Source organism: Petaurus breviceps, unplaced genomic scaffold (assembly GCF_028583685.1).
Source record: "Petaurus breviceps papuanus isolate PSGF00001 unplaced genomic scaffold, PetGlider_PUasm1.0 91023, whole genome shotgun sequence".
NCBI lineage: Eukaryota > Metazoa > Chordata > Mammalia > Diprotodontia > Petauridae > Petaurus > Petaurus breviceps.
Genome location: NW_027187398.1, coordinates 3,704,875 through 3,723,436, shown reverse-complemented (window position 1 = coordinate 3,723,436; position 18,562 = coordinate 3,704,875). Strand labels below are relative to the sequence as shown.

At 39.1% G+C, this 18,562-nt stretch overlaps 1 protein-coding gene across 2 annotated transcripts in view; it reads right to left on the bottom strand.

The window, feature by feature from the left end:
• The window catches only part of USP32 (ubiquitin specific peptidase 32), a 270,325-nt gene extending 265,634 nt beyond the window's left edge, over nucleotides 1-4,691 (bottom strand). For both annotated transcript variants that reach the window (XM_069077895.1, XM_069077896.1), the window contains exon 1: nucleotides 4,358-4,691. In XM_069077895.1, the coding sequence (XP_068933996.1) occupies nucleotides 4,358-4,415 (58 nt within the window). In that variant the 5' untranslated portion in view covers nucleotides 4,416-4,691. The remainder of the gene's footprint in view (nucleotides 1-4,357) is intronic.
• Between the last annotated feature and the right edge of the window lie 13,871 nt (nucleotides 4,692-18,562).

Genomic DNA, 18,562 nt, shown 5'->3' with positions numbered 1-18,562 from the left:
TGGAACCTTGCTGTTGGTTCAGAGCTCCTAAGACTGTTCTGCAGACATAGAGTGAATACTGTCCACTGGTGAAGGACAGTGCTGTTGTTGCAGAAGTGTTGGAACCTTGTTGTTGGTTCAGAAGCCCTGAAGAAGGATTTTCTTGTTGTATGTTTACAGAAATCCTGGAAGAGGGTTTTGCTAATGTTTTCAGGGGTCCTAGGACTGTTCTGCAGACAGAGAATGAATTAATGAAGACACTGGCAATGCATCTTGTGGCCTTGCTAAGCTTTGTCTCCCCAGGAACAAAGATTGCTGAGACCTTGCCTGGTGTCAAGATGAAGAAAAGACCTCCATTTGGGTATTAAGTGCTGTGCTTAAACTTGTTGTAACTCTGGGGTAGATTCAATTGTGCTCCAGGGGTGGGGAACTTTTGACCTTTTTGTGTTCTATGATTGAACAAATGAATGGACTTTACTTATGATTGGAAACTAATCTCCATTTGAGAACAGGGGCTTTGTGATGGACTAAATGAAGGTATAGCCTAGGGGTGGAGTAGTATTTAGAACAGGGACTTTGTAATTGATTAAATGAATGTAATGTCCTGGGGTGGGGTAGTACTTGATTAAATCAGGTAGTACTTAGAGATTATTGAATCACACTTAGTAAATGCTGTATTTTGAATGATGTCATATTTTGATCTTCTCTGTTCTTAATTTGTCACTGAATAAAATGGAGAGCACCTATGCTGGTATTCTGAACCTTGGAAAGTTGCCTTTGCTTGGCATTACATTACATTATGGCGTAGTCGGCAAGGAATACAAAGCATAGTGCCTCTATTTGTTCCAGGATCCATGGCCATTTAGATTGAGATTGTAAGGCCAAGGATCCTGGAGGGGTGGAATGGAATAATAATGGAATATAAAGATTCCCCTTTATTGGCTTGGTTTTTGGTTTGATTGTGTTAAAACCCAGAGCTTGTTAATCCCACTTGTTGGATAGACTTGTTGACCTGAAAAGAGAGTGCTGAACTGGGAGGAGCTGGTGACGTAAATTTAGAGAGACAGAAGAGAGAGGCAGAAGAACTTTTTGGAAACAGCACCTTTTGGAGGCAGAGAGAGACTGAGAGGATTGCTGAGGGCCACTTTGAATTGCCCAGGACTTTTGAGACCTGCCACCCAGAGCTGCCAAGGACTGAGGAGACATGGCTATTATGCTGGTACTTTGTCTGTCTGTTTTGATGTTGTTCTGCCAGATTGCATTACATTACAACCTGTCACAAACGAGCCTCAAAACTTTCCTTTAATATGTTGGGAAAGGTACATAAGAAAAAGACAAGCAAGAAGGGAGGCATAAAAGAAAGGAAGAAAAAATGAGAAGGTTGAATTGGATGATCTTAGTCCTTCCTTTATACATCTTAATTATTTTCACATACAACTTAAAGAACTCTAAGAAAAAATATACTCTATAATTCTCAGAAGTCTTATAAATAAGGACTGAGATAAAATATGGAGGGTATAGTTGATAAATTCTTACTCCCACAGAATGACAAAGCTGTGCTGGGCAGCCTTAGAAAACACAACACAGGCTTTTCAAACCAACATCAAGATCCCAACAGGCTGATGAACTATCAAGAATCCTAGGAAAGACAAAACAACAGATACTATAAATATCAGCTACATCAATGTGCTGTAAACTTTTACGTGCTTAATCTCAGTTACTATAAGTATAAATAACTCAAGGTAAAATCAAACCTAGTGGTTCATTTTGGGGGGTTTATTCAGTTTACATGCAGATCATACTAAGAAAGTTATCCTCAATTATGAGGCCATATTTTTCCTCAAGTCCTTTAAAAGTTCTGTCATTTACAATAATATTTCTCTTTTAAAACCACATTCCCTAAGATGAAGCTTAGTAATTCAGTATATGGTTATGACAATATTTACTTAGGCCACAATCATTCTATAGTCAACACTCTCAAGTAAAGAAAAAGATAAAAAGATCATGTATTCAGTACTAGGACATCAAGGTAAATTTCCTTCTAATGGTTACAATTTTTTTTTTGGAGGGGGGAGGGCAGGGCAATTGGGATTAAGTGACTTGCCCAAGATCACACAGCTAATAAGTGTTAAGTATCTGAGGCCACATTTAAACTCAGATCCTCCTGACTCCAGAGCCAGTGCTCTACTCACCATGCCACCTAGCTGCCCCTAATGGTTACAATTATTGACATAATGCTGATAGTTTCTGTCAAAAACAAAGAAAAATACAACATAAGCAAAGGATGTAATTTAGATAGCTCATGCACCTAAGGAGAGAGTTCTTCAAACATTTTAAACAAATAAGAATGCTAAAAAGATCCACCAAGTTTCACAAACTCTTAGTCTAATTGAAATAACAGGAAAAGTATGACATTTACTAGATGGTAATAAACGGGACCATCCTTTAAAAAAAAGACCTACTTAAATGAAAACTAAGGTCCTCATTTATACTAATATCAACTATTTCCAAATATAGCATTTAAAATTCATAAAGATGCTTCACAGCAGGTTGTAGAAAGACTTGAAGATAGAAAATCTAATCAAGTTAATTTGCCTTCTCTTAAATACACAAATTATTACCTTCAATCCAAAGATTCAAGCTTTCAGCACTGGAAGTAAGACATTAAATTGTATAGGTGGCAGTTGGATAAAAATCTATATGGGTGCTTTGTTTAAAAAGTGGCAGATACTGTACAGTCTTCACAACTTCAAACTTTAGAAACAATGGATTGCTGAACGAACCTGTAAATCATTCTCACTGATTTCCTCTTTCACTCCATGTAAGCTATTGCCTAATTGAGGCCAGACCTGTCAAGCTCCAACAGTATCCAGGAAATGACTACACCATTGGGGCTGAACACATCAACATGTGTGGAATACCTCTTATGCTGAAGTAAGGACAAAAAAAAAGTGAGACTAAGGTTGTTCATTAAGCTAAAGCATTACCTTTACAATACAGCACCAGAAAAAAAATTCAAAAGCAACTCTTTACTGTTTTGACAGACAAAAAACACCTTAGTCCACAATTGCATCCATATCTTACAATGTCAAGTATGGTTCTCTGAAGCCATCCTCCACTTTCTCATGCATTTGCAAAAGTTCATTTTTAACCAGATTAAACAAAACACAACTAAGTGTTTTCCCATTTAAAATTACTTTGTATTTTAATCCAAATCTCACATGTATTTGGACATTAACAGTAGGACCCAGAAGGATGGCAGTTTTCCTGCCTTAAGAACCTGTTAACAGTCTAAAGTCCAACACCCAAAACAGCAAGTTATTGCCATACCTTTTACAAAAAATCCATTAAACATCAAGGAAACATATAAATACAAAAACCAACCCATGAGAAAAATAAACCACATACTGGCTGTTAACTGAGCAATAATCATTTCCAGTTAAGATGTGCACTACTGAACACAACAGCGATAGTACGATAAATATTGGGAGCATTAACAATCTACTGTACATCTAAGCCAAGGAAAGGACAGGCCTCTGTTAATGACACTAAGCCTGGACTCTGAAAGAAGCATAACATAGTTTAACATCAGAATACAGGATTTCCGAATGCCATTTTAATACTACTGGAAGAGTGAAGGCAAGTGCAGTAAAAAGGCAAAGGCCAAAGTCTGCAGAAGGATGAAACATAAGACCAGGGTCTTGTGGCAGCATCAGCTGTCCAGCTTCATCTCACCTCAAACACACAACTTAATTTCAGGATGTCCTTATCACCGCCGGCAGCAAGGGGGAGAGGGAGGAGGAGGAGGCGGGTGCGGATGATGATACTGCACGGGAGAGAGCTCCCAAGTGACAGATAAGGGCCCTAGAAGAAGATCGAGGAAAGAAGCCCCTCTAAGACGGGTTTCTGCCGGCAAGAAGAGAGGGTTTGGCAGCATTCTTGCACGAGAAAGGAGGCTCGCACGCTGCCACTCAGACTGTTAAGGGGCCAGGCGGGTGGAGGCAAAGGACTAGGGAATAACGAGATGTCAGGGGAAGGGGGCTTGGAGACCCTGGAGAGGAGTGGGGGAAGGGATAGGGAGGGGAGGGACTTCCCCAGACATTTCCAAAAGGACATCACCGGAGAGCACGGGTAGTCCCCCTTCCCAGTCACTGGTGGGATCCCCTCCTCGGTGATAAGGCCCTGACCCCATCGCCAAGCCCCTCTCGAAGGGGTGTCGCCCCAGTCCTCCGGCTGCCCCTCTCTCCCTTCCCCACAGACGGACGCTCTCCCTCCATCTCGCTCCCCGTTCTCTCTTAGCTCCCTGAACCTGCCGAGGGAAGGGGATACCCCCCCTCCCGTGGCCTCCCCAGCCCTGGGCCGGCCCCTCCCCCCTCACCTCTCCTCAGCGCCTCCTCATAGCTGAGGAATCCGATCCGTGACTCCTTGGCGCCCATACTCCCTTCATCCCCTCGGCCGGGGGTCGGAGCCTGATAGCGCCCCCCGTCCCCGCTTTCTCCTCGTCGTCGTCCCGGGTGACGGTGTCCTCGTCCCCCGTCCTTCCGCCCCTCCGAGGCGCACCCACTAACAAGTGCGGCTCCTGGCCCGGCGGCTCCTCCCGGCCGCCGCCGATACCGTAGCCAGCCCAGCCGCTGCCACCACCGCTGCCGCCGCCACCGCCTCCATGCTGAGTCACGTGACCCCGCTCCCACACTTCCCCCGCCCTCCCAGCCCTACTCCGCCCTCCTCTTCTTCCACTCCTCCCCCACGGCCTGCCCCAGCGCCAGCCCCGCCAGGGGTCACCTGACCCGAGGCTCGGAGATTGTTCCGGGTAATGGCAGACTGGGGCTTGGGGGGATGGGGAGAGAGCTCTACACCGCACCCAGCCCCTCTTCGGGCAGAGGCGTAGGGGGAGGGGCTGATCCACCTCACGTGTGCTGTCGTCGTTCCCTCTTCCCCCGCCAATCAGAAGCCAAGAGGCTGGATCATCCTCTGGGCGCGCCACAGAAGGTAGTGGGGGGCGGGGGCGAAAAGTGGAGTAGGATTGGCTTCCGGGGCGGGTAGGCCGGGGAAAGGGAGGAACGGATTGGAGGAAGGGGGAAGGCTCAAGGTTCTCCCCGCCCAAAGGGCGGAGCCAGTGCGCCCTCGGAGGGGACGCCAGTTGAGCTTTCGCTGTGCTCTCGGGCGCACGCGCACTGAGTTAGGAAAGGTCAACTGACGGGTCCTTGAGGGGAGCAGTCCCTGAAGAGAATGTGGGACCCCTCCCCCCTCTTCCCTCGCCCCGGAAATCTCTGACAGGGAGAGCTGGGAGAAAAGGGAGGCTCAGCCAGGGCTTCCTGAGAAAGGTGGGGACCGGTCTGAACCATGGCCTCAGCTCCTGGACCTAAGCACTCCCCTGGGTACCAGTCAGGTTCGACCCTGGAGACTTTAAAGTCCTCTAAGGACACGCCCCCCACCCCCGTGAGCTCCCCTCTGATGCTAGAGCTTTGTGGGTTTGCCTTTAAGGGGCCTCCCTCCTACCCAGGAGGCAAAACACCTGCCTTTCCGGCCTTGTTTCCGGTGACTCCCCTTTAAGCTTCTGACTGAGGCGTTCCCTGCACCCAACCCGGCCACAGGCAGAACGACCCTGGAATGTACTGCTTCATGTAAGCTTTTCTGAATCTTGTGGCTGCAGGTGCCGCCTCCTCCCGGGAGTCTTCCATTATAGCCACCGAAGTACTCCTGAAGCGTAGGTCTGACCGGGTCACTCGCCTACCTGCTCAGTGAACTCCAGTGCCCCATTATCACCCTTTAAGATTAAATACGGACTCCTGGCTTTGACATTAAATCCCTTCTCTACCCCGCTCCGACCTAATTTTCTGGGCTTACTATACGTTACTTCCCTCACTCTGTGGGCCAGCCAAACTGTCTTTGCTGTTCCTCACACAAGACCTTGTCTGTGCTTGTGTACTGACCATCTACGCCTGAAATTCGCCTCCTCGTCTCGCGCCTTGCTCTTACTCCCCAGTACTTAGCACAGTGCTTGGACTATAATAGGCACCCATAAAGGCTGGTTAACCTAACCTTCCTGCCCTGTGCCACTTCCAACTCTGTGAAGGGCTTCCTGATTTTCAGCTTTTCCTAATGTCTCCCCAATCACTTTGCATTTATAAATTTTGTACAGATATAAACATTTATTTATATGAACACAAATTTTAATAAATTTTGTGAATATATTGTCTCTCCCGATAGAATATATGTTCTTTGACAGCTAGGGCCTTCAACTTTGTATCCTCTTGACACTTTCTGAGTCAATGCTTTTAGGTCATTGAAAGTATGCCCTCGGGGCAGCTAGGTGGCACAGTGAATAGAGCACCAACCCTGGAATCAGGAGGACCTGAGTTCAAATCCCGACCTCAGACACTTAATACAAAACTAGCCGTGTGACCTTGGGCAAGTCACTTCACCCCAATTGCCCTACCTTCCCCCCTCCGAAAAAAAAATAATAAAAAAAAGAAAGTATGCCCTCACCCCAAATTGCCCACAACATTTTGTCTGGATCTCTTCTTTAACACCATCACACCCCCACACTCTGTGTATCTGGAATGGAAAGGCAATATGATGTATTGGAGAAAGTCTGCCTTGGTAGGGGCTGCTAGTGGATAGAGCACCGGCCCTGGAGTCAGGAGGACCTGAGTTCAAATCCTTCCTCAGACACTTAACACAAAAACTAGCTGTGTGACCTTGGGAAAGTCGCTTCACCCCACTTGCCCTCCAAAAAGCAAAGAAGAAAAAAAAAGGTCTGCCTTGAACCCAAGAATATAAGGACTCAAATCCAGCATATGCTGTCTGTGCAACCCCAGATAAGTTATGTAGGTGTCTCAGTGCTCAAGACAATTCTTTAATTCTCTAAATTGCAGGAAAGGTACCCACCTGCATTGGTAAGAGGGACTCCATGTGGGACTTCCTTATACCAGTAAAATCATAGGTCCAACAATCCAACTTCTCTATGTTATGCCTGTATTTGTGTGCTTGGTACATCCTCCCTCCCAGTACAATGTAATGATATTAGAGGATTAATAGAGGTATAAGGTTTAAGGTTCATAAAGCATCTTACGTCTATTCTTTCATTTGATATTAACTAGTTGAAATCAAGGACTATCTTCTTTTAATCTTTGTAGCCTGAATACTTAGCCCACCATAAGCACTTCATAAATACTGAATTGAATTGGTTATTAAAAATTCAGCTTCATTCCAAGCCAGAGAGACTAATTTAACAGCTTCAGCTCTAGACAACTTTATAAGAAGAAGGTGGTAGTTAAGATGTTTTTACATTAATGCTTTCCCAAGGGACCAGATCTGCAAGGTAACATTAGTCACCCCTTTATCCTTTCAAGGTACCTGCTAAGCAGTTTATTTTTAGACTTCAGATTAGCTCCTTTACTAGATGTCTTGAATCAAAGGGTTGGGAATGCAATTCAGGCCTCTAATTCTAGATCATTAGTTTGATCAGGATATAGTAGTTGTCTACAGATAGAAAATCTCATTCTTTTGACTGAACAGGTAGGATTTTAAACATAAAAGGGGATTTTTGAAGAATCAGTCTAAAAATGGGGCTTTAGCTTAATTCTTTCAAATAAAGTACTCTTCCAAAAACTCAGCTGGTACACATTGTGACAAGAAAGATACTACTCATGGTAACATTCTGCAGCTAAAAGACAAAGTTTGATTGCCAATGTCTTAGATTGCAATTAGGAGAAAGTCAAGTCATAACTATGCAGTTTCTCTTAAAAGAACACAAAAATGTGCTACTCGGAATCCACCTGTGTTATGAGGTTTAAAAAAAAAAAGGGACATGGCGCAGTGAATAGAGCACCAGCCCTGGAGTCAGGAGGACCTGAGTTCAAATTTGGCCTCAGACACTTAACACAAAACTAGCTGTATGACCTTGGGCAAGTCACTTAACCCTAATTGCCCTACCTTGCCCCCTCCAAAAAGCAAAATCTAAAAAAAAAAGTGACAAAAAACACTTGACAATTCAGATGAATACATGAACTAAATATTAAAGAATACATAATAAAAGAAAAAATTGTAAAAAATGGTCAGAGGTACTATTCAAATCTATGGCTAGAAGGAAAATTCTTAAATGAACATCAGAGGTGATCATAAACATTAAAAAAGATTATTTTGATTACCTAAAGCTTTTTGTCTAAACAAAGCTAATTACAATAGGAAGAAAAAGTGTCTAGTGGGGAAATCTGTACAGCAAATATCTCTGATAAAAGTCCAGAATATGTAGGAGGTTGGTACAAACAGAACCAAGAACCATCCCCAACAGATAAGTAGTAAATGGTTATAAAAAATTTTCCAAAGAAGAGATGATAACTGCCAACATGTGGAAAATTCTCCAAACTGCTTATAAGAAAAAAGCAAATTAAAAACATTTCTCAGTTTTAAGCATTTATAAAATTGACAATGATGATGAAACACAACATTGGAGGGCCGTTGGCAGAATTGTGTATTGGTCTGATCACTCTGGAAAACAAGTAATGGTTAAAAAAAAGTCCTACCAAAAGGTTACTCCAAGAGTTGAAAAATAGGGGGGAAATAGGAAATTTTTATATCTCTATCAAAAATTCTAAGCATTTTTTGTGTGATTACAAAAAGTGGAAACATAGTGGATGTCCACTAATTGGAGAATGACTGAACAAACTGTAATATATGAAAGTACTACAATATTATTGTGGTTTAAGAAGTAATGTATAAAGGAAATCAAGAGAAATATGGGGAAATGTATGAAATGATGTAGAATGAAGAAATTGGAACAAGCATAATATATATAAAGGCCATAATAATGTAAAGGAAAACAACTAAAAGCCATCAGAATTCAGATAAATGCAGTGACTAGTCCAAACTTTCCTACTTGCTCTTTCACAACACACTTCATCTTACTGTGACTGTGTATTTGCATAAACAAGACCTACCCCACTGCTTGACCACTTTGCCTCCTCACTTCCAACACCTAGAACCACTGGATCCCTTCAAGGCTCAGCTCAAGTGCTACCTTCAAGAGATTTTTCCTGACGCATCAAGTAGTTAGTGCTCCTTCTAGCCATTTGTTTTGCATATATCCTATATCTATTTAGCCATGAACATGTTTCCCCACACATGCATATGGATACTCTTGAAAGCAAGGACAATCTTACTTTTGCATTTGTACTCCTATCAGCTAGCCCAATGCATGGCACATGTAATAAGTGCTTTTTTGGGGAAGTGGCTAGGTGGTGCAGTGAATAGACTTGGCCCTGGAGCCAGGAGGACCTGAATTCAAATTTGGCCTCAGACACTTAACTCTTACTAGCCATGGGAACTTGGGCAAGTCACTTAACCCCAATTGCCCCACCCTACCCCCTCCAAAAATAAAAGCAAAAAAAAAAAAAAACAGGGATAAACAAATCAAAGGAATCAAATTAGTCAAAGAAGAGACCAAGCTATCACTCTTTGCAGATGATATGATAATATACTTAGAGAATCAAGTAAAAAACTACTTGAGACAATAAATAAATTTGGCAAAGTTGCAGGATATAAAATAAACCCACATAAATCCTCGGCATTCCTGTATATTTCTAATGAAATTCAACAGAAAGAGATAGAAAGAGAAATCCCATTTAAAATTACTGAAGACATTATAAAATATTTGGGCATTTAGCCCAAAACCCAAGACCTATATGAACACAACTACAAAACACTTTTCACACAAATAGAGTCAAATCTAACAAATTGGAAAGACGTCAATTGCTCATGGCTGGGTCAAGCTAATATAATAAAAATGATAATTTTACCTAAATTATATATTTAGTGCCATACCAATCAGTTTACAAAAAAACTACCTTATAGAGCTAGAAAAAAATAGTAACAAAATTCATTTGAAAGAACAAAAGGTCCGGAATATCAAGGGAGTTAATGAAAAGAAATGCCAGGGATGGTGGACTAGCTATACCAGATTTTAATCTGTATTATAAAGCAGCAGTCCTCAAAACTACTTGGTACTGGCTGAAGAATAGAGTAGTGGATCAATGGAATAGATTGGGTACACGAGACAGTCAATGACTATAGTAATCTACTGTTTGATAAACTCAAAGACACTTTTTTGGGGATAAGAACTCACTATTTGACAAAAACTGCTGGGAAAACTGGAATATAGTATGGCAGTAACTGGGCATAGACCATTATCTAACACCATATACCAAAATCAAGTCTAAATGGGTGCATGATCTAGGTATAAAGGCTGATACTGTAAGCAATCTGGGAAAGCAAGGAATAGTTTACCTGTCAGATTTGTGGAGAGGGGAAGACTTTATGACCAAACAAGAATTAGAGAGCATTATAAAATGCAAAATGGATAATTTTGATTACATTAAATTGAAAAGCTTCTGTACAAACAAAGCCAATGTAACCAAGATTAGGAGGGAAATGGGAAATTGGGAAAGAATTTTTACAACCTATGTCACTGATAAAGGACTCATTTCTAAAATATACAGAGAATTGAGTCAAATCTATAAGAATACAAGTCATTCCCCAATTGATAAATGGTCAAAGGACATGAACAGGCAGTTTTCAGAGGAAGAAATTAAAGATATTTATAAACATATGAAAAAATGTTCTAAATCACTATTGATTAGAGAAATGCAAATCAAAACAACTCTGAGGTACCACATCTCACCAGTCAGATTGGCTAAGATGACAAAACAGGAAAATGATAAATGCTGGAGAGGATGTGGACAACTTGGAACACTAATGCATTGCTGGTGGAGTTGTGAACTGATCCAACCATTCTGGAGAGCAATCTGGAATTATGCCCAAAGGGCTATGAATAATTTCATACCCTTTGACCCAGCAATACCACTTCTAGGGTTGTATCCCAAAGAGATCATGGAAGTGGGAATAAGACCCATATGTACAAAAATATTTATAGCAGCTCTTTTTGTGGTGGCAAGGAATTGGAAATTAAGGGGGCGCCCATCAATTGGGAAATGGCTGAACAAGTTGTGGTATATGCATGTTATGGAATACTATTGTGCTATAAGAAACGAGGAGCAGATGGACTTCATATTTACCTGGAAAGGCTTATACGAACTGATGCTGAGCGAGAAGAGTAGAGTCAGGAGGAATTTGTACACAATTACAGACACAATGTATGTGTGACAACCAGCTTTGATAAACGACTCTTCTCAGCAATCCAGAGTCATAAGTGAACCCCAAAAGACTCATGATGGAGAGAGATGTTTACATCCAGAGAAAGAACTGAGTTTGAACCCAGAATGAAGCAAACTACCTGCTCTTTTTCTTTTTCTTATTTGGTTTTGTTTCCTCTTTCCCATTGTTCAATCCATGTGATATAATACTTCTTTATAACCTGACTAATGCCTAATGTGAAAGTATCTGCAGATACTATAGTTGATTGTGTGGCACCATGGGAGGGAGAAGGGGACGGAGAGAAAATTTGAAACTCAAGGAATTGTGGTAATGAATCTTGTAAACTAAAATTAAACAAATTAATAAAGAACAAAAAAAAACAGGGATAATAGATAATTATAAAAGATCAAATACACAATTTTGAATATATAAAAGTGAAAAAATTTTTGTACCAGCAAGATAAATACAGTTAGAACTTCAAGGGAAACAACTGGAAAAATAAAACTTCACATCAAATTTCTCTGATAAAAGTCTAATTTCCAAAACATATAAGGAACTGATAAAACATATGAACAAGAGTGATTGCCTAACAGAAAAATGATCAAAGGATACTAATAGGAAAGCTCAAATGGAGACATGCCAACTATTACTCATATGAAAAAAAAAGTGTTCCAGATCACTAATAATTAGAAAAATTAAAATTAATAGTCCAAAGTTCCAGATTATACCTACCAGATTGACAAAAATGACAAAAAAGGAAAATAATTGTTCAAGGGGTTATTAGAGGACAGGCATATTAATGCATTTTTGGTGATCTATGAATTGGTCCAACTGTTTTGGAAAACAATTTGGAGCTATCCTTAAAATATCTAAACAATACATACTCTTCAACCCATCAAAACTACAATTTAGGCACAAATCCCTAGGAGATCAAGGATAGGGAGAAAGGACTCATATATATATAAAAATATTTATAGCAGCACTTTTCATAGTGGCAAAGAACTGAAACTCCCCTAACAATTGGGATATGACAGGACAAACTGTAGCAAATGAATGTAATGGAATTATTATTCCATAAGAAATAATGAGTATAGGGGCAGCCAGGTAGCACAGCGAGTAAGAGCACCAGCTCCAGTGTCAGGATGACCTGGGGATCGAATCCTGGCTCAGACACTTAGCACCCACCCAGAAACACCTGGCCGTGTAACCTTGAGCAAGTTACTTAACCCCAATTGCTTAGGGGTGACCAGGTGGCTCAGCGAATAAGAGCACTGGCTCCAGTGTCGGGATGACCTGGAGATCGAATCCCGGGCTCAGATACTCAGCACCACACCCAGAAATAACTGGCTGTGTAACGTTGAGCAAGTTACTTAACCCCAATAGCTTAAAAAAAATAATGAGTATAACAGATCCAGAGAATCTAATGTAGAATACTAACTGATGCAGAGTAAAGTGACTAGGACCAGAACAACTTAAGCAATGACAATAATAACATGCAGAAAAACAATTTTGAAAAGCCTCAGAACTGTAATCAATTAAAAGACTGATGATGAAACATGCCTCTCAACTCTTGACAGAAGTAATAGACTTAAAAATGAGATATGCATTTTCAATTGTGACCAATGTATTAATTTTTTTTGTTGATATATATGTAAATATATTATATATATATATATATATATATCTATTATTAGACTAGGTTCCAACTTGGGAGGTAGAATAAGAGTGTAGATTTGTGGGTGGTCAATAGGAAAAATGATCAATATATCTTTTTTTTAAGAAAAATGCATAGAAAAGAACATAAAAAACTAGAACAGTTTTGTCACTAACCTATTAAATATATGTATATTATCAGTACATTATTATGTTATTATTGTTATATAATCTTCAACTAATCTGTCTCAATTGATCCAGACATGCTAGTAGAACAGCAGTATGGGAAAATGGGAAGTAAAGATGGGAAGATGGGAACTCAATATCCTCTCAAAACTTTCAGAGTCCTCTTCTAAGTGTGGAGTTTGGGGAGGGGAAAGAGAGGAGAACAAGTCTGGGCTGAAGTACACTCCTCCCCACCTTTGCAACTTCTGAAGGGATTTTCCTGGAATACCCTTTTCCTCACTGGAATCTCTATCCCTGATTCCAGCTAACTCAATACAAGTCTCAGAAGATATAAATAAATGTCTGTTAATTAGAACTGACTTCATTTCTGGTGTCATTTCATTTCATCCAATGACTTAAAAGGACTTTTTGATTGATTGGTTGATTAAGACAAGTTTTCCTTTATTTAAAGTTTCTTTTTTTTTCTTTTTGCTTTTTGGAGGGGGGAAGGTAGGCAATTGGGGTTAAGTGACTTGCCCAAGGTTACACAGCTAGTTTTTTGCGTTATGTGTCTGAGGCTGGATTTGAACTCAGGTATTCCTGACTCCAGGGCCGGTGCTCTATTTACTGTGCCACCTAGCCTCCCCTATTTAAAGTTGCAAGGCCAGCATGGTGGTTTCTACCTTTCATTTACACTTCTTAAAATACAAATTGTACAAAGCAGAAATTCATAATTTTGGTTTTTTTTAAGGTTTTTCTTTATTTTCTATTTATTGAAATGTTTGTATTTGTTAATGATTATTAATTTCACTTTTAAAAAGAAAATTAAATTTACAAAAGGAAGCAAGTGGTTTCAAAGCCTCAATTAAGCATTTCAAATTATTTTACAAACCTAAAATAGAAACTATGGTTTTAGACTTCTGCAAAAATTTTAACTAGTGAATTAAAAATCAATTGTATTCAGTGATAGGCTAGGCCTCTTTTTTTATGTCGGCTCAATGGTCATCTCATCAAAGAGTTTTCACATATACAGTACATCCTCCTAAAAAAAAAAGTTATGGATTAGAAAAGCAAGCTTAGAAGTCGTATTTCTGCTCTGTCTAGGTTAAGTGAAGCATATTACAGGAGGCAATGATGCAGGACGATATATCTGATGGAAATATAAAATTAGCATTGTCTTGCTTTCTGGTTTGTATTGAAGCTGTTTCTTGAATAGTCAAATGTTAGATTTACCTCCATTATTTAAAATTAAAATAGCATTCAGTTTTACATACTTGAATATAGAAACCTATACCAATTTGTTAGCTTCACTAAACTTGCATATTTACATGGTTCATCTACCAGCTTTTTATTTACATCATATTGTATTTATCACATTGAACTTAAGGGCATAAATCTAAATTCTGGACACCTGCACAACATTTGGAGCAGAGGGGAAAGTTTCTGATTTTCAGGGGCCAAGGGTGGTTCTAAAAGTGGGAGGGGAAATGTAGAGAAGGGGGAACATTTCAACAAGTAGTTTTTTGGCCAGTTTTTTTTTTTTAATCCCATTTCCCACTCTGTCACAGTTACCAATAACTATTACTGAGGAAGACAGTCTGGAATCACATTCTCCCTAGCTGCTAAAAGCCAAAAGACCAGGATTTCTTTTTTCTTAAGCTTTCACCAACTCCACCCTTCACTTAGATATGGAGCACTGAGTAAGATGCAAATAGCTCGTCAGCCAAGAATTACACAGTGATTACAGTCAAAATGATGAGCCTACTCAGACTGACTTTGCCTCCTGATCTCCTTTGTATCCTATTCCCCTCCATAATCTCCCATCTCTAGTCCTTTCATCACATTCTTCCCCTACCTGGAATGGGTCACATCTCCACCTCTTGACATCCTATCTGTCTTATAAGGCCAAACCTATATTTGTGAAGCCTTCCTTGATCCCAGCTTAGAAGTGATGCCTCCTTCATCTGATATCTTGGTACTCTGAAATTTTCTTCTGCAGTTATAATATCCTAATATGTATTATCTTTGTACACATGTAATTACCACCAATTAATTACCACCAAGCTCCTTGAGGGAAGGAACTATAGCTAATATATATACCCCTTAAAGCATCCTAACACAGACACATATAGTAGATATTTAATATATGTTTGTTTAATGAAAAGAGTTGTTTCAATGGTATTTATACCTATGATTAAACCTAAGATTTATGTCTTTAACTAAACAACACCTTGGAGGAACTTGCCAACTATGTTGTAGCTTTAAGGACTAAGTTGCACCTATAGAGGCTTATAAACTACATGTTTGCAAAGGATTTTATGTAAGGATTTGGCACCTATTAACACTGACCTTTTAAATTTTATATTGAGATAGATGAGAGAAAGCAATTGAATGGCCATTTCCAGTTGACCAGTCCAAATGACAGTGCAATTTCATGTGTACTTCTAGGGAAAGTAAGAGTTTAGCAGTATGGTAGAATCAGATGAGTAGCTTTCATATTTATATCAACTCATTTCTAAATATATCTCTGTCCTACCCAGGAAAACATCCCTTGTAACAAAGAATTGTTTTTTTTAAAGAATCAGCAAAACTAACCAAAGAAAATGGGCTTGACAGTATATACAGTACTTCACACTGGTAATCCCCTACTTCTGCAAAAAAGGAAAGATGAATTTTATCAACTTTTTGCTGGTTTTTTCTTAGTAATTATATAGCATTCAATTTTGTTTTGTTCTTTCCAATTACATTGTTGTGCTGACTTGTTAAATTAAAATGTTCATACATCAAGTGAGAAAGGGCTAAATTTCATTGTTTTGATTTACGTTGAACAAGTCATACAACAGCCATTTGAGCTAATGTTAGAGATTAGTAATTTTAACTTATCAACTATGTAATTCCTACCTATGACGTAAAGAATAAAATCCCTGTTTTTCTTAATTTTCAGAAAAACCCCTTCGACTTCATGATTGAACAAAATATTGAAAAGACTAGATGAAAATGCCTATTTCTGTAATGTTTACTTATATAAATGAATATTTAATTCCAGTTTCTAATTTACGTTCCAGGGATTGAAACTCCTAATTTGTATAATAGCTAAAATTGGCAAATGAGATTTCAACATGGCCTCCCAAATCTTCTGTTTCACAAGGTGTCTAAGCTAAAACTGAAATTAGAAAACTGACACTTGGAATATTCAGAATAAATTTAAAGCAATTCACTCCCTGCCCCTGCTTTTGCCCTCCTACCTCTTCTTTCTACTACCTAACCCTAATCATTAATTAGCTGCTTATTTGTTCAAAACACTGAAACTGAATTTGTTCATAAATATCTACTGCTAATAAACCAGTGCCCTTATTTTGCCATTTTCTATTCTATTTACAAGATAAATATGTGGAACTCTGTTTTCTATTTGGCACTAATAGATATTTAGGACAAGTTACATAAAACTTGTTTTGCATATCAGATATAATAGCTCCATGAATTTGTAGACACATAATAAAGACTTTTAAAACTGGAGTTTCTGGACAGACTGTTACCACCAAAAGTAACAACTCCGATAAATACATACAGTGTATTTTCATTTCTCTAAATTTTCCTTCTTTACGTCAGCAGCCTAAAAGTTTCTTCCCCATCCTGAGAAATACTTAGCAGGAACCCAACAAACAGAACTAACCTGAATAGTGAAAAACAGGCTGATAACCGTCAGAATGGATAGCAGCACATGACTAAGCTCTTCAACAGACTCTCTTAGTATTGGCACACTCAAAAGCCCAGAAGGCCCTCCATTGTCAGAATTCATATGCTGCACCTAAGAAGCTGTTTTTGTGATAGCACAGAGGGCTCTCTACTTTCAACGCTACTGCCAGATTGCCAGTGCCAGAAATATACAGTAAGCATCACAAAGCTACTCGTGTTCTTTGACTCAGTGATCCCTACTACACTCTAAGTATAGTAGGACTATACTCTAAGAATATGACTAAAAGGAAAAAAAGGACACCTATTTGTGCAAAAATGTGCATAGAAGTTTTATGCAAAATAGAAAAGGAAAAAAACCTCTAGAAACAACCTATTTATCCAATAATTGGTAAATGACATACAAGTTGGTCTATTTAATATAATGGACTGTTCATATGCCATAAGAAATAATAAATGTGAAGATTTTTAATAATGTAAAGACATATATAGTGATGTAGATAAAGTAAAGAAAAATAGAATAATGTACATGCTAACAACTACATAAAAATAATCATAACTGCAACAAAGTTGAAAAATTCACAAAAGGAAAAAAGCACAGAAGGGGACATTTCTGTGAAAGTTAACTTTCACATATTTTAATAAATTCTAGGTTTCACATGCAATCATTTTTATTTACTTTAACTGAATATTTTTCTTGATAATATTAAAATTAGATTTTGAAAATTACAAACAGGGGAGGCCAGGTAGCACAGCAAGTAAGAGCATCCGCCCCAGAGTTGGGATGACCTGGGATCGAATCTGGGCTCAGACACTTAGCACCCACCCAGAAACACCTGGCCATGTAACCTTGAGCAAGTTGCTTAACCCCAATTGCTTAAGAAAAAAAAAAGAAAATTACAAACAAACAATAAACCCCTGCTTGAATCTTCCTTATTGTCATATCAGGCACTTGCAGCACAAGCTAATCTTCTCAAGCATGAAAAAATAATGCTACAGATGAGAAGAAATCTATAGAAATGTAAATCGTGATCATGAATAGGCAACTGAGTGGCACAGTAGATAAAGCACTGGTCCTGGATCAGAAAGACCTAAGTTCAAATTTAGCCTCAGAGACTTACCAACTGGGTGACCCTAGGCCAGTCATTTAACCTCTGTTTGCCTTAGTTTCTTCATATGTAAAAAGGGGATAATAACAGCATCTATAGCTCACAGGGTTATAAGGATCAAATGAGATCATTTTTGTAAAGGCACTTAATACAATACCTGGCATATAGTAGTAGCTATATAAATGTTTATTCCCTTTCTTCTGTCTATATACTTAAAAACTGAGAATATAATCTAGCTTTGGCCAAAAATTTGGTTCTCAGTTCAGGATTGGTATTCTTTGGCCATTATTATTATCTAGTCTACAGTGAGTTTTTCTTGCCTGGCTATCTTATTGAGGGCCCTGAGCTCCCATCTTCTCTTCTTCCAACTATTCTCTACTTCCTTAAACTCCAGCCCCGTGCACTCTTTAGTCATTATTTTAAAAGGCAGTACAGTGTAGTAGTACTGGAATGCTGGACTTGGAGTTCTGAAGACCTGAGTTCAAATCCTACTTTAGACACTAAGTGATTCTGGGCAAGCCTTAAGCTCTCAAAATCTTCATGCCCTCATTTATGTGAGTAGTTTGGACTCAATGACCTCTAAAATCCCTTCGAACTCTAAATCTATGATCTGTTGCTCATTGTGATCTAGGGCCATTCTTTACCTGTTAGTAATTAATCTCTAACAATAAACTAGTAAATTTTAGATAGATAGATATAGATATAGATTTACATATAGATATATAAACACATATGTGTGCGTTTATGTATCAGCCGAGACATCTGACCCAGAGACAAGGACGAGAACAAATAAGAAGTTTTCTTTAGTG